The sequence below is a fragment of the Giraffa tippelskirchi genome, chromosome 9, assembly GCF_054371585.1.
Source record: "Giraffa tippelskirchi isolate mGirTip1 chromosome 9, T2T-mGirTip1v1.2.pri, whole genome shotgun sequence".
Lineage (NCBI taxonomy): Eukaryota > Metazoa > Chordata > Mammalia > Artiodactyla > Giraffidae > Giraffa > Giraffa tippelskirchi.
Window position 1 is genome coordinate 7,183,169 of NC_137283.1, and position 21,073 is coordinate 7,204,241.

A 21,073-nucleotide genomic window follows, 5' to 3' on the forward strand; every position below is an offset into this window, starting at 1 on the left:
GGAGGAAATAGCAATCACTTGCTCCAAAGCAGAAAAATCAGCCATTGCTGACAGCTCACACTTGCCCTGTGTTCACAATGCCCATAGATTTTCTCTCCCGCGCACTTCAGCTATTTATGTGGACACACATTTATACCTTTAGTGTAAATAATAGTAACGGCTAACACTTACTGGACAGCGTGTGTGCAAGGACTATTCCCGAGGCTTTACCTATGTTCTTTCTAATCTTTATAACACAACCGCCTGCTGTGGCCTCACTTGCTGACAGGCTCACTCTTAACTGGGTGGGGCCAAGACTTGAGGTCAAATCTAGCTGATGCCTCCCTTCATCCAAACTTTTACACACAAAGGCTGCAGGAAGATGTCTACAGATCATCATGAGTCCCAGGCAGGCTTTGTCCAAGACCAGCCCCTGGGGCATGTACAAAGCACTCACCTTCTGAATAATATCCCGCAGAGCAAAATACTTCTCAGTGAGGTCCCCAGCCTCGCTCAGGGGGGCGTCATAGTCATAGCTGGTGGGCTGTGGTTGGTAGGGTGTGTTGGCTCCTGGAAGACAAAACCATGCCACTAGTTACTACAGAAGGCCTTCTCCTGTGACAAGTTCTTATGGATTTGTAGAGGGGGTGAATAAGGAAACAAATTAGAGCCAGCCGTTAAGTGACACAGAGGTGGCCCTCCAGATGCAAGGTTTCTTCCTGCAGGTGGCCCTCACTAAGCACCTGGGTGTCTACAAAGGACTCTCCCCATTTACTCTCTCAGCAACCCCAGCAGATATCCCCACACTGGATCAGTAGGGCACCTGAAACTCCCAACAAAGCCCTCAGACAACTCACAGCCAGCAGTGGCCAGGCCATGACGCACATGTCTGACTGTTAACCTTGCAGCTGTGATCTTGTTTTTGACCTCATCTGTGGCTAAAAAAAGGTCCATGGTAGACACACAGGTTTCTGGGCCCAGGATCAGCAGCAAACCACTAAGGGGTTATCAGACCAAATAAACTGGGAGAATTTTATCATAATTTTTGCTACCCCCCAAAAAGACCATGTAAGGACTTCCCTGGTGGTCCAGTGGTTAAGACTCTGTGCTTCCATTGCAGGGGGCGAGGGTTCAATCCCTGGTCAGGGAACTAAGATCCCACATGTCACATGGTATGGCCAAAAAAAAAAAAAAAGACCATATAGGCAATATAGGAATGGTGCATTTGCTTTGGAAAATACTGTGGCAGTTCAGTTCCTCTAACTCTAAAAATAGAGTTAGTTACCATGTGAACCAGCAATTCCAATCCTAGGTGTGCAGTCAAAAGAACTGAAACAGCGGTTCAGACAAACACTTACACATCAATGTTCAAAGCAACATTATTCATAATGGCCACAAAAGAGGGGAAACAACCCACCTGTCCATCATTGATAAATGGAGAAACAGGATGTACTATATCCACATAATAGAATATTATTCCTCTATAAGAAAGAATGAAGTACTGATACACACTATAATATGGATGAACCTTGAGAAGATTATGCTAAATGAAAGAAATCAAACACAAAAGACCACACATTGTGTGGTTCTACTTGTACTAGACGTCCAGAATAGGCAAATCCATAAAGACAAGGAGTGGTGGCCAAGAGCTGGGAGAAGGGACGGGGCATTTCTTGGGTATGAGGTTTCTTTTGGGGGTAATGAAAATGTTTTGGAATTAGATGGTGGTAATGGCTGCACAAGTTTTTGATAAACTAAACACCACTGGATCATATATTTTAAAAATCATCATTTTAAGGTATGTGAATTATGCCTCAACAAACTGTTTTTTAAAAAAGAAAGAGGAAAAAGACCAGAATATACGAACAGGTAAGTTATAGCCAGAGACTATGACTTGCCCAGTTAGCTTGATTTTAAACAATAGTTTCTAAATGCACAACTTACAGCCCTTAAAATTTTTGTAAAGAAAAATGATTTTGTAGGAATTCTCTGGCAGTCCAGTGCTTAAGACTCCATGCTTCCAACGCATGGGGTATGTGTTTAATCCTCGGTCAAGGAATAAGATCTCACATGCCATAAAGTGTGACCAAAAAAAAAAAAGAAAAATGATTTTTTGACCTACTGTATAGCCAGAGAACTCAATATTTTATAGTAACCTATTAAGGAAAAGAATCTGAAAAAGAAATATATATATCTGTATCTATATCTATCTATATATATATCTGAATCACTTTGCTGTATTCCTGAAATACACTGTAAAGCAACTATACTTCAATAAAATTAAGAAAATAAAGAAAACCTAGAAAAATTCATATTTACATAGGGAAAAAAATTCCACTTCTATGATTCTTACACATTTGTAAATTGAAATGTTGAACTAAACTGTAAAAAGTAACTTTTGAACATCTAAAACAAGTATAGAATGGTAATTCATAAGCATCCTAATGCTACTCATTTATATAACACTGATTATTTCATAACACCTGCATACTCAATTTTAAAAAATCATTCTCAATAGAAAAGTAAATTCAACATTTCTCTCTTCCTAATAAATAAAAAATAAAAGTGATTTTTTTTAATATTATATAGGCAGTCTTACATGTTAGAAAATTTAGGAGAAGACAAACTGAAAGAAAAATCACAGTTGGCCATAGGCATGGACAAAATCAAGCACCAGAAACATTCTACCATTAGATTCTACAAACAAATGTTAAATCGCTCTTACCATTCCAATAGGCAAAATTGGTGCCACCTATAAACATGTACCTACAAGGAAACAAGAGAACAGATGAGCCACAGCTCATCATGAACCCACAGCTTCACCATGAGCCCACAGCTACAGAGGACACCCTTCCCTCCAAACATTAACACTCACATGTTCACATTTGCCCCAAGAGCAAGCATATCATGAAGGGTGAAGGCCACTGCTTTAGAGTCGACTGTTGAATGACGTTGGCCCCAGTGATCCAACCATCCAGTATAGAATTCAGAATTGATCTAAAAAGAAAGGGACATGGAGCTTACGACAGACTTAAACCTTCACACGCTGGGCTTCCCAGTAACTACTGCCCTAGGTTATCCGCTGAAGAACAGGTAGAGGGGGCAGCTGACACTCACGGCTTTACTGGGAACCGGAGGACCAATGAGGACATTTCATAGTAGCACTGCCTAAACTCAGGTCTCAGGTGTGGACAATGCAGGCATTCCTGAAAAGCTGTACCTGCATTGAAATCTTGTTAACCAACCCCTAGTTTGAATACGGGGGGAAAGCTTGTTGGGCAGAAGAATCAGATGACAAAATATGTCTATGAAATAATTAGCTCCAAATTCACCCGTTGTGTGAAACCAGATTTTCAGATCTCAGGCTGACTTATTTTAATTGAAGAACAGTTGATTTACAGTGTTGTGCCAATCTCTGCTGTACAGCAAAGTGACATATAGACATTCTTTAGATCTCAGACTGACTTAATGTATTGTAGAAATATTGTCCAAATATTCTAGTGCTTGGTGTTTCTGTGGGGCATGATCCTGCCAAGTCCTTGTCTACAAAAAGAGAAATCTGGATGTGTTCTGGGGACTTCTTGTCTCAGGCTGCAGGAAATAGCTCCACTTAGAGTCTGTGAACACGGGTTCTGCATGACTCAGGAAGCAGAGACCAGGTTCAGAAAAGGTTGCTTTGTACAAAAGTGGGTACACAGGCAGGGCTGCCTGACCTGCTGCAGGGAAGACACCCCTTAGGTGGGGCCAAGTAACAACAACAATTGCATGGAAAAGGGAAGTGGAGAGAGGGACACATTCATTGACGGGCTGAGCTCACCTGCCAGGACCTTGTTGCCGTCTCTGCCTGCCAGCCACCTACGGAGCATGCCCCAGAGCCCTGCAACCCCCAGAGGAGTCAGCAACCGTACATCCCCACATCTCCTGGCTGCTGGTCAGAAACTCAGTGACCCTTTCCCCAGAGCCAGTAAATCAATGTCTGCATTTCCACAAGCCTCCTATGTGATTTCTAAGCAGCTTAAAGGCGGAGCAGCTCTGTCATAAAGAGCTCTCAAGAGACAGAGCTGAACTCAGATCCTCGCCCCGCCACTCACCAGCTGTGCAAGCATGGGCAAGTGACACAGCCTCTGTGTCTCACTGAAAAACAAGCTCTCATAACACCACTTAGGAGAGCTGCCATGAGGACCAAAGGTGGCGAGGTATGCCAGAGTGCAGAGCCTGGGACTTCCCTGGTGATCCAGTGGTTAACAATCTGCCTTGCAATCCAGGGGATGTGGGTTTGATCCCTGCTGGGAGAACTAGGATCCATTCTGGAGGGGACAGAATGGGGACCACGGTGAACATCCCCCCTCATTAAGCTCTGCTTTTTTTTTTTTTTCTTTTGCATTAAAAAAAAGTCCATTGTATTTCTTTTTCTTTCTTTCTTTCGTTAATGACTTGGCTGCACTGGGTCTCCACTGCCACGAGCAGGCTTCTCTAGTTGCAGCACGTGGGCTTAGTTGCCCCCCCAGTGCAGGGCGTCAGTGGTGAGCAGTAGCACTGCTTCAGCTGTTTCGCATGTGTCCAGAAGGCGGTCTCTACAGCCCCATCAGTTCTGACTCCAGACCCAGGGAAACCAAAGATCCACTCCCACCCTTCACAGCACCTCATCACTCTCCCCCAACAGCTGAAATGAAGTCTGTACAACCAAGTGGTCTCCCCGTGCCTCACCCCTGACCCTTACCAGGGGTCCTCTGGGCTCAAACCTCCTCTGGAGCGTGAAAGCAGCTTCGAGGTTGGTACCTGAACAATGAGAAAGAGGAGAGAGGTCAGCCATGGGAGTGACAAGTTCAAGAAAAAAAGATTCCTTTGGAGACTTCCCAAAGGAAGTGGGTCCAGTGGTTAAGAATCTGCCTTGCAGGGACTTCCACCTGCCAGTGCAGGGGACATGGGTTCGATCCCTTGTTGGGGAACTAAGATCCCACGTGCAGGAGAGCAGCTAAGCCCATGCACACCACAGAGAATCTGTGCTCCACAATGAAAGATCCTGAGTGCTGCAGCTAAGACCTGATGCAGCCAGGTATATAATAAATTCATTTCTTAAAAAAGAGGACTTTCCCTGGTGGCACACTGGGTAAGAATCCACCTGCTAATACAGGGAACACGGGTTCGATCCCAGGTCTGGGCAGATCCCACATGAGGCGGAGCAACTGAGCCCATGTGCCACATCTACTGAGCCCATGTGCTGCCACTCTTGAAGCCCACGCACCTGGAGCCCCCAACAAGAGAAGCCATCTCAATGAGAAGCCCGTGTACCACAATGAACAGTTGCCCCCGCTCGCTGCAACCAGAGAAAGCCCATGTGCAGCAACGAAGACCCAGCACAGTGGAAAATAAATTAATAAAATTAAAAAAAAAAAAAGATTCCTTTGCAGGACTTGAGCCTCAGGCTCCCTGCCCTCCCTCATACCCCCGTGGGCCTGCACACCTCCAAGCCAGCTTTAGGTGAGGACTGCTTTAGGTGGGGACTCAGACCATACATTTGATGGACTGTGGGGACCACACAATGATTCCTTTGTGAACAGTGTCTGGGCCTCTCTTGACTGCATTCCTTTGGGAGATCACGACACAGGCCTTGTGCTTCCTCTATGTCTCCAGACCCTGGACACATAGCTGGTGTGCATCTCTCTTCACTCAGGTAACTGGTTGACCGAGCTGCTCCCTACACGATGACCCTGCTTTGAACATACTTCCTGGTAGCCTCCACAGCACCATATGCATCACAGTGCCACAAATTAGAACCAGACCTGGAACAACAGACTGCTTCCAAATTGGGAAAGGAGTACGGCAAGGCTGTATATTGTCATCCTGCTTATTTAACTTATATGTAGAGTGCATCATGCAAAATACTGGGGTGGATGAAGCACAAGCTGGAATCAAGATTGCTGGGAGAAATATCAATAACCTCAGATATGCAGATGACACCACCCTTATGGCAGAAAGCGAAGAGAAACTAAAGAGCCTCTTGATGAAAGAGGAGAGTGAAAAAGCTGGCTTAAAACTCAACATTCAGAAAACTAAGATCATGGCATCCAGTCCCATCACTTTATGGCAAATAGATGGGGAAACAATGGAAACAATGACAAACTTTATTTTGGGGGGCTCCAAAATCACTGCAGATAGTGGCTGCCACCATGAAATTAAAAGATGCTTGATCCTTGGAAGAAAAATTGACAAACCTAGATAGCATATTAAAAAGCAGAGACATTACTTTGCTGCCAAAGGTCCACCTAGTCAAAGCTATGGTTTTTCCAGTAGTCGTGAATGGATGTGAGAGTTGGACCATAAAGAAAACCGAGCACCAAAGAACTGATGGTTTCGAACTGTGGTGTTGGAGAAGCCTTTTGAGAGTCCCTTGGACTGCAAGGAGATCAAACCAGTCAATCCTAAAGGAAATCAGTCCTGAACATTCATTGGAAGGACTGATGCTGAAGGTGAAGCTCCAATACTTTGGCCACTGATGCAAAGAACTGATTCATTGGAGAAGACCCTGATGCTGGAAAAGATTGAAGGCAGGAGGAGAAGGGGAATATAGAGGATGAGATGGTTGGATGGCACCACTGACTCAATGGACATAAGTTTGAGCAAGCTCCGGGAGAGGGTGAGGGACAGGGAAGCGTGATGTGCTGCAGTCCATGGGGTCGCAAAGACTGAGCAACTGAACAACAACAACAAATTAACAAATCAAAGGGACAAATTGTGCTCTAATTACATTTATCCTGAATCATAGAGTATACTCTGTATTTTAATTTGTACATCACAAGCCATTCCAGACCACTTGTGCTCAATTTTTGTCTTCTGAAGTGTTCCATTAGGATGTTTATGTCTCATCTTGCTTCCCACATCTTCTGTTCTCCCCTCTTCTAAAAAGAGAAAGGGTTTCTCTACAGAGAAGTAATGAACATGAACAGTGTCTCTCCAGCCAGAGTCGAGGACACCCTGGCCCCACGCTGCACTGTCCAGTTCCTGCAGCAGGTATCCCAGAGCGCAAGGGCACCAGCCAAGTCTCCAAATAACCCCTCGCTGTCGGACAAGTCTTGGGCTTCTCTGTGAGGCTAGCTCTAAGGAAAGAAAGTGATGATCAGGAAAGAGTGGAATTGCATTTACTTTATGGCCGTAAATTTCTCACTATTAACTAAGCATTAGGTGGTTTCTAGATTTTTAAAAAATTTTTATTGGAATATAGTTGATTTACAATGTTGTGATAGTTTCAGGTGTACAGCAAAGTGAATCAGCTATACATATACATATACCTACTCTCTTATTTTTTTTCTTCGGTTCTTTTCTCATATAGGTCATTACAGACTACTAAGTAGAGTTCCCTGAGCTATACAGCAGGTTTTATACGTTATCTATTTAACACATAGTAGTATGTATATGTCAGTCTCAATCTCCCAATTCATCCCTCCTCCCACCTTATCCCCTGATAACCACGTTTGTTTTCTACATCTGTGACTCTATTCCTATTTTGTAAGTTCATTTACACCTCCCTTTTTTTTAGATTTCACATATAAGTGATATCATGTGACATTTGTCTTTCTGTATCTGACTTACTTCACTCAGTATGACAGTCTCTAGGTTCATCCACGTTGCTGCATATGGCATTATTTCACTCCTTTATGGCTAATATTCCACTGCATATGTGCACTACATCTACTTTATCCCCTCCTCTGCTGGTGGACATTAGGTTGCTTCTATGTCCTGGCTGTTGTAGACAGTGCTGCACTTAACGTTGGTGGTGCATGCATCTTTTTGAATTCTAGTTTTCTTCGGCTATACCCTCAGGAGTGGGATTGCTGGATCATATGGTAGTTTTAGTTTTTAAGGAACCTCTATACTGTTCTCCATAGTGGCTGTTACCAACTTACATTCCCACTCACAGTGTGAGAGGATCCCCTTTGCTCCACACCTTCTCCAGCATTTACTGTTTGTAAATTGTTAGATGATGGCCACTCTGATTGATGTGAGATAATACTTCATGGTAGTTTTGATTCACATTTCTCTAATTATTAATATTAGTGATGTTGAACCTCTTTTCATGTGCTTTTTGACCATTTGTATGTCCTCTTTGGAAAGATGTCTATTTAGATCATTTCTCCATCTCTTGATTGGGTTATTTGGTGTTTTGGTTTTTTTTTTTGGCTTCCAGATCTTGAAACCTGCTCTCAAGAGCCTCTCCTGGGGTCTGACCCCAGGCATTGCCCCTCTGACACTCCGATAAATGAAGCCACCACCATCCCACCTGCCCCAGGTACAATGGCCTTGAGTGTCTGTCCTTGAACCCACAGCGGTAGCAACCATGCTGTCACCCCACATACAAATAACACTTATGACTAACTCGAGATAATCCTCAATTTGTTCCTCCCAACAGAAAAATACTGTGCTTTTCATTACAGTGTAAGGAAATGTGCCAAAGCAGGAGGAAACCAGCATGCCACTTCCTGTGCAGCTCTTTGTAGATGACTTCCTTCACCACCAAATGCTCTGAGCAACACACCATGTTTCTAGAGATTCACTCAATCCACTCAGAGCCAGTTATCTCTTTGTTCGTAGTGGAGAAGAATTTCTTCAAAAATGCAACTTCAGTCTGAACATCCTTCTCTACAGAAGGCAATGCGGGATGTGTGTCTCCTCCCTCAGACAAGACAACAGTGGGGTCTTTATGCTACTTGAAGAGCTGGTCTCTTGGGCAAGTGGGTAACATTTTATTTTGAAATCATTCCAAATTTATAGGAAAACTGTGAGAATAATACAAAGAACTTATTTTCCCTTCACCCAGCTTCCCCAGTTGTTAACATTTTACCACTTTCATCGGTTTTTTCCCTCTCTATATAAATATGCACTTTTTTTTTTTTCTGAGCCATTTGAGAATAAGTTGTAGACAGGATGGCCCTTTACCCCTAAATACTTCAGCATGTATCCCCTAAGAGCAAGAGCATTCTTTAAATAAATACAATAGAATGATTAAAAAAATAGGAAATTAGCATGGATAGAATACCATTATCTAAAGGCTTTATTCAAAGATTTCAATTGTCTCAATAATGTCCTTCATAATAACAACAACCAGAACAAACAGAGAAAAAAGTCCAAGACTCTTTTCAGGATCACATTGCACTTAGCCGTGATGCCTTTTCTAAAAGCCACTCTCAACCCCCGTGAAGATCTCTTAATGTATCACAGCTTGAGCACCCCAGCCGCGCTTTCACGTGCAGAACCTCAGTGGCTCACACAGCGTGAAAGCATCAGGAAAGACGATTCTTTGCAGCATCTACCAAACCACCTCTGGCCCATCACAGTTCCTGGTGTTATGAGTTATACAGAAAGAAGACGGAATTGCCAGGTATGGTCTCTGCTCTCCAGAGCTGACCTCAGAGTTCACAGTGGCCACAACCCGGCCCAAGCATCCAGACACGACTTGGGGGGACAGGGGGCGGGGGGGCGGGTGCAGAGAAGAACGGCACATCCCAGACACAGCCTGAGAGGTGGAGCTCCTCCAGCTGGGGGAACCCCTGGCAGCAGCCCCTAAGAAAACAGGACTCCAGGCTGCAGCCAGCTCCGTCAGGGCTGGAAACACAGTCTGTGTCCTAAGGGGCAGCTCAGCTGACAACAAACCATCTCTGCCACCAAGGGGTGCTTTATCAAGTATTCTATTTTACCGTTACAGATAAAGGAAAATTTGGGAAATCTTACTCAGTATGCCCATGCCACTTAAACAACAGCTGCCTAGAGCAACTGACTGAGTAAAAGGCCCAGATCCACCCGCTGAGCTGGGTTTCTGCAGACACCAACCTGCGTGGAAGTCCACGGTAGCGTAGAGCCCCTGAAGCGCCCCACACCGCAGGAAACTCTCACTCAGTCCGTCCGTGGTGAACAGAAGCACGTCCTCACCCAGGTGCTCATGGAAACGCTTTTGCAGGAAACGCAAGTAGTCGTAATCACAGGTATAGTAGCTGCCATATTCATTTTCCACCTGCAAGTTTAAAAAGAGGAGGGGAAAGGAATCAGAAGACTCCAACGTTCTAAGGCAAACTTGTTTGAGAAACTCCCCGAGCCTCTCTGAGATGACGAGGCTTAGTGGTCCCCTCCCCCTAAATATCTCCTACACTTGATCCTCAAAACTCATTTTCCAAAGAGCAACTCAGCATAAAGACCTAAGCCTGTGAGTCACAAGTAAGACCCAATGCAGCGAAATGAATAAATAAATAAATAAATAAAAATCTTAGAGGTATAGAGTTTAATGAAGGAAGCATGACTCTAAAAAAAATACACATAATACAACTTCCCGAACAAAAAATCCAAACCAGTTAAAACCAAACTGTAAGTGTGGATGTGCGGATGGTTGGTTGGTAGAAGTGTAAAGAAAAGCAAGAAGCTGATGGTCATGAACGTCAGGACAGTGAGAAAAAGTAGAGCATGATCAGGAAGCTTCCAGGGTCCTGGTCACATACCATTTCCCATCTCGGGTGGTCATTCTGTGGCTGTTCTCCCCACAGTGCTTCAGTCACTGCACATTAACGTGTGTGTGTGTGTGTTACAGCTCACAATTTTACAAAAACTTAAAAATTGCCCAAACATAAAAATTTCAACCAGCACATAACACAAAACAAACTTCTGTGATACAAGGAATACGTTGTCTTTGAACGTGAGCATGAGAAACCGAGACCCCCCAAGAAGGGATAGTCAGGGAGTCGGGGATTAGCACGTACGCACTGCCGTATTTAGAATGGATAACCAAGAAAAACCTCCTGTCCAGCACAGGGAGCTCTGCTCAATGTTATGTGGCAGCCTGGATGGGAGGGGAGAATGGGGGAGAGTGGATCCATGTATATGTATGGCAGGGTCCCTTGGCTGTACATCTGAAACCATCCCAACATTGTTAGTAACTGTTAAACTCCAATACAAAATTACAAGTTAAGAGAAAAAGAGACTGTGAGCTCCCAGAAAACAGGTGTCCAGCCTGAGGGCAGCTGGGAGAGGAGGTTAACGGAGCTTCCCCAGAGGGGTTACCCGAGGCAGCTGTAGACAGAAAGGCACTGGTCAAGGAAGCCAGACAGGTGGAGAGCGTTCCTCAGAGAGCAGGCTGTTTGCAGAATTGCTAGTAGCTCCATGAAGCCTGTGGACACAGTCGGGGTGTGGGGAGGGGTGCGGAGTGATGCCACCATCACTGTCTGAAAGTACTACCTTCCAATGGCTTGATGCATCCCTCTGACCTCACCATCATGGTATGGGTTCCAAAACCAAAACAGGGACCTCCCGGGTGGTCCAGTGATTGAGGCTCCATGCTTCCAACGCAGGGGACACAGGTTCAAGCCCTGTGTCGGAAAACTAGGATTCTATATGCCTCCAGGTACGGCAAATAAAATAACACAAAAATGTTCTGGGACTTCCCTGGTGGTCCAAGTGGTTAAGAATCTACTTGCCAATGAAGGGGACATGGGTTCAATCCCTGTTCTGGAAATATTCCACATGCCATGAGGGCCACAGCTCCTGAAGCTTCCATGCCCTTGAGCCTGTGCTCCACAAGAAGAGAAGCCACCGCAACGAGAAGCCCATGGACCACAACTAGAGGGCAGCCCCCGCTCGCCACAGCCAGAGAGAGCCTGTGCACAGCAACAAAGACCCAGTGCAGCCAAAAATAACAAACTGTCCTTTAAATGCAAAACCAGGCAGTAGTAGCCAGTACCAAGGGCTTCACAGGGCATGCAGCCGTCCTGAAAAAGGAGGTGTTTCCACTCAGAGCAGGACACTCTCCTTGGGAGACTGATCCTGATACCCTGACGACCTGATCCTGATACCCAGATGAACCCTCAGCACTCCCTTTGAAAATAAATGAAATAAATCTTAAGGAAAGCTTCATAAATACTGGCAAGGTACATTCCCCCTCATTTTCTTTTTCCTCCTTTTAATTAAGAGCTATTTATAGGGACTTCCCTGGTGGGCCTGTGCTGAAGACTCTGTGCTCCCAATGCAGGGGGCACAGGTTCAATCCCTGGGTGGGGAACTAAGATCCCACAAGCTGCACGACACAGCCAAAACGAAAAAAACTGGTAATTATATGGCTGCGTCTTCCTTCATCATCTGGCTGCCAAGAAGTTCAGAGCTAACTTTAAGGTCAGCTCTAGCAACAAAATGGGCTCACAGCCTCTGCACCCCGAGTTCTTTTCGGGCCACGCCCAAGCTGACATTGTTGATCTTCACTTACTTTTTCAAGCCTCATTTATCCATTAACATCATTATATTATAGTAAAATATAGGAGTGCATTTTAAACAGGATCGTAATTGATGCATACACATCATTTGGTTTGCTTTTTAGAGAAAGAGAGAAAAGCTTCACATTGGCAAGACAGCTTAGCGCTGCGGTCACAGGCACAGACATCAAAGGCCCAAGAGTCCTCGTGCAAATCTCAGCTCTGCCTCTTCTCATCCATGGGGCTCCACCTGTAAAACGTCTCTCTGTCTGTAAGAGGTGAGTGTACCTTCCCCACTGGGCTGTGTGAGGAGTCACTGAGCCGATACACGATACCTGGCATACACGATACCTGGCACCTTGCGAAGGCTCAAAATGCTGGCAACAAAGCGTATATTCAAGTTCTCTATCATTGCCAAGGAGGGGAAAGAAGAGGCGGGGCAGGTGAGAGGAGAAACATACAGAAAAGGGCTTGAAAGGCACATAGAAGAAGTCGAAGTGAGATTCAGAGGAACACTGATTTTTCTAGACAGGAGTTTGCTAACTTTTTCAATTAAGGGCCAGCAAGTAAATAGTAGGGGCTTTTGGGCCCTAAGTCTCTGTCTCAGCTACTCGGGTATGTCATTGTGGTGCATGAGCACCCTAGACAATGCACAAAGGGCCGTGTGCCAATGGCATTTATTTACTACAACAGGCAGAGGGCCCCTATTGCAGGTTGCAGGTACTTGCTCTAGGATAATTGTCTCACCCTGGAAGCTCCTAAGTCCCCTACACACGAACCTTCAAGTTGTGAACTATCAAAGATGTGAATGTGCCCAGAGAAAGGATGAAGAGAAACAAGAGGAAGATGAAGAAACTGAAGAACCGAAAAGATTCACGACGCAGGGAAATGGCAAGAGGATTTGCTTTATTTGAGGAGCCACTGTTAGTTTTCGAGGCACAGGAGCCAAATGTAGAACAGTTCCCAAAGGCTGCAGGAGCTGTTCAGAATGCAATCCAGTGCTACCATTGTCACCTATGATGAGAAAAAAAGAGCTACTGCCTAGATATCACTGGATCATTTTCCAAGAGGATAGACAGAATTGTTTGTCTATGACAAACCTAGACAGTGTATTGAAAAGCAGAGATATTACTTTGCTGACAAAGGTTTGTATAGTCAAAGTTATGGTTTTTTCCAGTAGTCATGTACGGATGTGAGAGCTGGACCATAAAGAAGGCTGAGTGCCAAAGAATTGGTGCTTTCAAACTGTGGTCCTGAAGAAGACTCTTGAGAGTCCCTTGGACAGCAAGAAGATCAAATCAGTCAATCCTAAAGGAAATCAACCCAGAATATTCATTGGAAGCACTGAGGCTGAAACTGAAGCTCCAACACTTTGGCCACCTGATGCAAAGAGCCGACTCACTGGAAAAGATCCTGATACTGGAAAAGATTGAAGGCAGGAGGAGAATGAGGCGACAGAGGAGGAGATTGTTGGGTGTTATCACCAACACAATGGACATGCGTTCGAGCAAATTCCGAGAGACGGTGAACGACAGGGAACCTGGCGTGCTGCAGTCCGTGGGGTCACAGAGAGTCAGACACGACTGAGCAGCTGAACTACAACAACAGACAGAATTGATCCAGCAAGGAACCAGAACCTGTACCATCAACATCAGGCGTGAATGGAATCAGAGCTTGTACTCTGTCCCCTACTGCTGCCGATTCTTCAGCTCTACCATCTCCCACCTCGTCTCCCTTCTCCAGTCGGTCGCTCTTCTTGCCCGTTTGCTTGATGCCAACCCCCGTGTGCCAGTTGTCATACTGTCCTACTGTACTTCTCAAGGTACTGTACTGTAAGATTAAAAATGTTTTCTTTTCTGTTTGTTTGTTTATGTATTATTTGTGTGGAAAGTATTATAAACTTGTCATAGTACAGTACCATATAGCCGATTGTGTTAGTTGGGTACTTGGGCTAACTTTGTTGGACTTAGGAACAAATCAGACTTAGGAACGTGCTCTTAGAATGAAACTCATTCACACATAGGGGATTTACTGTAAAGCAACAAAGACATTTTCAGTTGTTGATCTTCCAAAACAACAGCTATAAACAGAGGGAATCCCTCATGACGAGGGCCCCACAAATTAGGTTGTAGCGTAGAAGGCCCCCATTCCTGATTACCAAGGGGCAAAAGGATTAGGTGGGATTTGAGCAGGCAGAGAGATGTGGGGAGAAGAAAGAGGAGGAAACTGAGTCTCCTCGCAGGATCCACGGTTAAGTTCATGTCACCTGAGGTTGCCAGGGATGGAAACAGGAGGAAACATGCCCACCGCCCACCCCTCTAAATCAGTCAACTTTGCCCTCCTGTGCAGAGTTCGTTATTTGCTGACACTTTGAAAGTGAAAGTGTTAGTCCCTCAGTCGTGTCCAACTCTGTGCTACCCCATGGACTGTAGCCCACCAGACCCCTCTGTCCATGGAATTCTCCAGGCAAGAATACTGGAGTGGATTGCCATACCCTTCTCCAGGGATGACATTTTAGTGCCTTTCAATGAGCAAAAGATACAGAAAACTTGTGAGCAAAAGTTGAAAGTGATTTAGGGGGGACTTCCCTGGTGGTCCAGTGGCTAAGACTCCTTGCTCCCAATGCAGGGGGCCTGGGTTTGATCCCTGGTCAGGGAACTAGATCCCACATGCCCCAACTAAGAGTTAGCATGCTGTGACTGAAGATCCTGCATGCTGCAGCTAAGACCCAGGACAACCAAGTAAATAAATAAATTTTTTTTAAAAAGTGACTTAGAAGCAAAGGGCTTTCCAGGTGGCTCAATGGTAAAGAATCTGCCTGTCATTGCTGGAGATGGAAGAGATGTGGGTTTGATCTCTGGGTTGGGAAGATCCCCTGGAGGAGGAAATGGCAACCCACTCCAGTGTTCTTGCCTGGAGAATCCCATGGACAGAGGAGCCTGGTGGGCTATACAGTCCATGGGGTCACAAAGAGTTGAACGTGACTAAGCAACTAAACAACAACGACAACAACAACAAAAACACTAAAAGACAATGGAAACTGAGGAAAACCTGAGATCAAGAGGAAGGAAGAAGACCCAGCTAGGCAGACACATCCAGCTTCAGCCTTGAAATCTTCATATAGGAAAACGGGCTCCTGTCAGCTTAACTGGTACAGACTCAGGACGGGTCAGGGGCAGCGAATGCTACCAGTCATTCATCCCTCTGGGAACAGCAGCCTGGCCTTTCTCCACCACGCAGTGTCAGAACAGGCACCCTGGTCAGCCCGGCCCTCTCCTTGTAACCTGCATATTTGTTTGTTAGTTTTTTTGGGGGGGGCTGCCCCACACAGCTTGTGGGATCTTAATTCCCTGACCAGGGGGTGAACCCAGGCCACAGCAGTGACAGTGCAGAGTCCTAGCCACTGGACCACCACGGGACCCCCTACAGCCTGTATCTTAAGCGTACAGATGCAGTATCTTACCGTATATACTGTATCTTAAGTCTCCAAGCTCCTGCCCACAATGACCATCCCCACAAACAGTGAACAGTGCCGGTCCCAAGGGCGGGCCCACATCCCCCTAGGGAGCGCTGCACACACCCCATGCTGGTCCGGGACACAGCCAGTTTTACATGACATACTCTTTGCAATAAGAGAACCCTTGCAACATGACCAACAAACATGGTTTTGTTTGACCTAAGTCATTTTACAAACATCGAAAGTCACTGCAGGTCAAGTGAACTGATCTTTCTCTTGGAACACTCTTGCCACATGACATCCTCCTTCTTCTACCAGTCAATGCAAAGAGAAAAATACATGGCAGAAGGAAGGTGAGGGCAGGAAGTGGGAGAAGAAACACGTGGCACCAGCTCACCGCGTCCTCTTTCCACACCCGTGGGAACCGACGACCAAGGCGATGCAGACGCCAAAGTGAGCTGGTCTGGGCTGTGTCGCTGCAGCCAGAAGGCGCTGTAGGAGCAGAGGGGAGCCTGGCTGCAGTCCTTACTGCCACCTGCCAGGTTCGTGACCTTGGCCAAGTCACTTAACCTCTTTGGCGACGGTGGCTGGGATAACTGAATGGCATCTGTAGGGCAGCCAGCACAGAGTCTCACACGGAGGGCATTCAAAAATGGTAACGCCCCCTTAAAATGCAATTTAAATCAAAGTACTGTCTGTGGCATTGCCTCTTAGAGATAGACATAGAAGGATAAGCAGCAAGGACCTCACTGTAGAGCCCAGGGAACTATATTCAACATCTTATAATAACCTATAATGGAAAAGAATCTGTATCTGTATATAAAACCGAATGACGTTGCCAGACACCTGAAGCTCACACAACATAGCAAATCAACTACACTTCAATTCTAAAAATTAAAAAGAAAGAAAGAAATAGTCATATGAGGCTCCCGTCTGCTTCAAGCCCACATACTGTGTGGATAAAGGGAAACCTCCCCCTACCCACCCGGGCTCCATGATTACCTGCACTGTTATAATCGGGCCTCCATTCTTATAGAGGAGGGGCCTCATCTTGGGCAGAAGGACCCCCAGCCACTTGTCCACAGCTGCAAGGTAATCTGGAAAACAACCAGGTTTAACACCATCACACACCTTTTTTCTACAAAGAGGCATCGTGGAGCCTATTATCCTGGAGCTGGCAGGAGAGATCGAACAGATTGGATTCAACCACTACAAGTCTGATAAAAGTTGTCCTGCCTGGAGTTGTCTGCTCAGCAGAGCCTTCAGAGGACCAGTGTGCCTGGTATCAGCCCCTGCCGCTAGGACCACAAGCCTGCAGCACAGGAGGCATCTGCCTATGTTTGTTGAATGACTGAGTGACTGAGTCCTTCTCTGTCACAGCTGAGTTTTTAAAAAATTAAGTTCTAATCAACTATACATTTACACTGTCAAATAAGGATAAGAAGTACGCAGTTCACAAAGCTGCTGTAAGTATTAAATGAGATAGTATGTGGGAGAACACTAATAATATACCAACAGTGTAAAACACGAGGGTAGTACACTACGAAGAAAAGGTACACGGAGCGTAAGGTACTAGCCTTTTATACAGCAGATTTAATCATTGTTAGCGGCTCTTACGACCAGCTTCATCCCCAAGAGAAATGAAGTCTTCAGAAGACAGAAATGCAGCTGAGAACTCTACTCAGTACTCTGCAATGACCCACATGGAAAAAGAATCTCAAAAATATGCATAACTGATTCACTGTGCTGTACAGCAGGAAATAACACCACGTTGTAAGTCAGCTATATGCCAGCAAAAATAAATACAGCTAACTGGGACCTGCAGACTGATCAGGGTTTATAGCTAGATAAGGGAAAAACCTATCACTCACAGATCACTCTGTAAAAGCAGATGAAGAGAGATCCAGTGACGCCACCACAGAAACTACGTCGGCCCTCCTGGTTAGCTGGGAGTCATCCCCCGTCAAGTCACAGACTGAGAATGGGGGCAGAGAAAGCATTAAAGTCAATCAGTCAACCGCAAACAGAGTCCAGTGCCAATTCAAAGAGTTACCAAGGCATCAATGAGATCTGCTCGAGTTGTTCAAACAATCCTTCTTTCCTACACACTCAGTGTCTGGTGGAGAATGACGGACACCCACACTTTTACTAAACTTTCAGAAGCATTCACCCAGGAGTATCCCAGCCTTTGAAATATTGTATCTGACCCTTTGGATATAAAGTACCTGAACTTTCTTAAATTCTCTTACAACATCTCTAACAACTCACCTGGATCCGAAGAACGGAGAACAATAGATTTTTTCTCCAATAGCCAAGCAGGTAATCCTCCCTAGGATGGGGAAAGAAGCAAATGAATACAAGAAACCATTTTAAAGTCTTAGGGGAGATAGAAATGATTAATAATACAAGCAGTGAGAGTAAAGAAGAAATGTGTCATGGAGAACGGGTATTTAAGCTAGGCTTTCTGGTTTGTAAATTTCAGGGCAATTAGAGATTGTAAACATAATAAAAAATAAGATCACTCTGCATGAATGCAGTGTTTTGAGAATCAAAGGTTTTTCTATAGATTACTCCACTGAACCTCACATCTACCCTGTGGGGCAGACAGAGGCCACTTCATGAACTGCTCTTAACAGATGAGGAAACTGACTTCTGTCTGTGACCACCAGGAGGAGGACCCATGCCTTCTCACCCCTCCCTGCTCCTCTCTGCCTGGCCACCGCCTAAGGTAAAAGACACCTGGGCTTTCTTAGCTACAGGCCCGTGCTATCTGGAAGGAGACTTATCCACACCGCTTTCATTCCCTTTCCCCCAGAGCCCCGTCTGTCCACGCACCAGGCAGACGAGGCCAGGTTAGCCGCACTCACCATGTCCCACTCTGCACAGATGTAGGGTCCAGGCCTCAGGATGACCAGCAGTCCCAGCTCATGTGCCAGCTGAATGAAATGTTCCACATCGTGGTCCCCAGAGAAATTGTACCGTCCAGGCTGCAGCTCGTGGAAGTTCCAGGCCACGTACCTGCCAAGACGCACACAGCCCGTTCCTGAAAATAGCTCAAAATTCCAGGTGTCCCATACAAATTTCTGAACCACTCTGCAGAGCTATAAACCCACAGGACACACACAGACATCTTCCTAAGGCAGCTCTTGAGAAAAAACTCTTGAGTTTTCACAGTAGCTACCCAGATAATCAAACTTGTGGGGACACTTACGTGTATGCTCCACAAAGGATGCCCATTCCTATTTAACGCTTTATTTAAAAAAAAAAAATTTATATATATATATATGGAGTTCCCTGGTTGCCTAGTGGTTAGGATTCCGGGCTTTCACTGACAGGGCCGGGATTAAATATCTGGTTGGGGAACTGAGATCCTGCAAGCCACACGGTGTGGCCAAAAAACAAAAAATGCATAGTTACACGGACACAAATTTCTACTGTGTAAAAATTATATATGCCTGTGTAAGGCTTTGGAGAAGGCAATGGCACCCCACTCCAGCACTCTTGCCTGGAAAATCCCATGGACGGAGGAGCCTGGTAGGCTGCAGTCCATGGGGTCGCTAAGAGTCGGACACGACTGAGCGACTTCACTTTGACTTTTCCCTTTCATGCACTGGAGAAGGAAATGGCAACCCACTCCAGTATTCTTGCCTGGAGAATCCCAGGGACGGGGGAGCCTGGTGGGCTGCCGTCTATGGGGTTGCACAGAGTCGGGCACGACTGAAGCGACCTAGCAACAGTGTAAGGCTTAGGAAAAATGAAAGTATCTGTGTTATGGTCATAAGTGATATACTTACTTTTTGAAAAATGTTTTTCAATAAAAATGGAAAAGCCTCCAAGCCCTGTGTCCTCCTAACCAAAAATTTTATCAGGAATACCCTGAAGGAGGTAAAGTAACAAAAACTCCGACCAGTTCCCCTGACTGCCTGTAGCATGGGACACAAATTTAAATATGAAGCTACCCATTGCCATCACAAAGGTCTCTCTGATGACCCCTGACTTAGGGTTTCAGGGTTTCATGGTTCCCTGGAACCATTTTGGTCTCCCAAAACTTAGTTTAGTTTTAAAACTTTAGTTTTAGGGCTAAAACTACAGACAGGCCCCAGTGGTCCTACAACCAGAAGAATGAGTGGGATTCTTCCTAACCATCTGTCCCAGGCTGCTGGATTTTCTTGTATTTTATCTTTGAAAAGTTATCAGCAATCCACATCAGCAATGCAATAACCAGGGTGGCCAGCTACCCCAACTTCCTTCTCAATTAGTCACTTTGAAACAAACAGAAAGATGAAGAGAGATAGGTATTGGGGGTGATTCTGTAACCCTGGGCCATAGAATCACCCCAGCAGAACCACAAAGACAAACTAGGTTTCACGGATCTACCCAACAAGGCAAGTTCCCCTAGGAGCTGACAGGAGCTATGGCTGCCTACAAACACCCTTATCTTCAAATCTCAGCTGGATTTCAGTGCAAAAGCACACACCTCGGCAAATTTCAGTTTTATCAGCTGCATTCAGTAATAGTTAACTTGGAGAAATGGCATCATCCATATCGTATATCCTGCACACAGCAAATGTTCAATCATTGTTACTTCCCTCTGCCTTTTTAAGCTGGTACTCATTTTATGATTTCTGCTGACAAAGTTCAAGGCTGGAAGAAGTAGTTAACTGTCTAAAGAAGCGACACCCAAGCCCACGACAAACCTCTCCCAGGACGCTGTGCATGCTATAGTCACTTCAGTTGTGTCTGACTCTCTGTGACACTATGGACTGTGGCCTGCCAGCCTCCTCTGTCCATGGGATTGCCCAGACAAGAATACTGGAGTGGGACACCAGATCATGTTATTCCCGTTCCGAGCAACGAAACCTCTGCATAGAGAGATGCAGCTGGTCCCCCACTCCAGGTGTGGGTGTCTCTGCCTTGGAGGGGAGGCCAGTGCCCTCCTACTTACGTCTGGATGGCGTTCAGCCCAGCCATCTTCATCTTCAGCAGCCGGTCCTTCCAGTAGAAGCGGGGCACGCGGAAATAGTGAATGCTTCCTGAGATGTAGCGGAAGGGCTGGCCATCCTTGAGGAAGCAGTTATGGCCGTAGTCGATCTGGAATGTTCTCTGGGTGGCATTCTACAGAGCAAGGATTGGACCACATGAGAACTTCCACCTTCAGAAAGCAGATGTTTGGACGGTGGTGAGGGACTCCCTACCCATTTAGTTTGTGTACTTGCCTGGTTCTGGGCTATAAAACAAACCACTGCTGAGTTAGGGCGAGGAGGACCTACATGCAAAGTTCCAGAGGCTGGCACCAATTTGACAATCAGTGGGTGAGATGCCGAAGTTACATTATGAAAGAGTCCCCCTGCGACAGGGGACTCCTCTCATACCCAGTGTGCTGGGGTGGCAGCACAGACACACGCACACACAC

General features: G+C 45.7%; 1 protein-coding gene and 1 long non-coding RNA gene across 3 annotated transcripts in view; one reads left to right on the forward strand and one right to left on the reverse strand.

Annotated features, from left to right (window-relative positions):
- The window catches only part of GLB1 (galactosidase beta 1), a 97,935-nt gene that overhangs the window by 53,761 nt on the left and 23,101 nt on the right, over window positions 1-21,073 (reverse strand). For both annotated transcript variants that reach the window (XM_081527103.1, XM_081527104.1), the window contains exons 2-10: window positions 20,606-20,775; window positions 18,528-18,678; window positions 17,929-17,989; window positions 16,663-16,757; window positions 9,805-9,985; window positions 4,700-4,758; window positions 2,855-2,976; window positions 2,705-2,745; window positions 437-549 (exon numbers count right to left, since the gene is read on the reverse strand). In XM_081527103.1, coding sequence (XP_081383229.1) covers window positions 437-549; window positions 2,705-2,745; window positions 2,855-2,976; window positions 4,700-4,758; window positions 9,805-9,985; window positions 16,663-16,757; window positions 17,929-17,989; window positions 18,528-18,678; window positions 20,606-20,775 — 993 coding nt within the window. The remainder of the gene's footprint in view (window positions 1-436; window positions 550-2,704; window positions 2,746-2,854; window positions 2,977-4,699; window positions 4,759-9,804; window positions 9,986-16,662; window positions 16,758-17,928; window positions 17,990-18,527; window positions 18,679-20,605; window positions 20,776-21,073) is intronic.
- Window positions 8,997-21,073, forward strand: part of LOC145520556 (uncharacterized) — a 46,304-nt gene continuing 34,227 nt past the window's right edge. The window contains exons 1-3 of the long non-coding RNA XR_014064581.1: window positions 8,997-9,355; window positions 9,680-9,956; window positions 12,329-12,481. This is a non-coding gene — a long non-coding RNA (uncharacterized LOC145520556). The remainder of the gene's footprint in view (window positions 9,356-9,679; window positions 9,957-12,328; window positions 12,482-21,073) is intronic.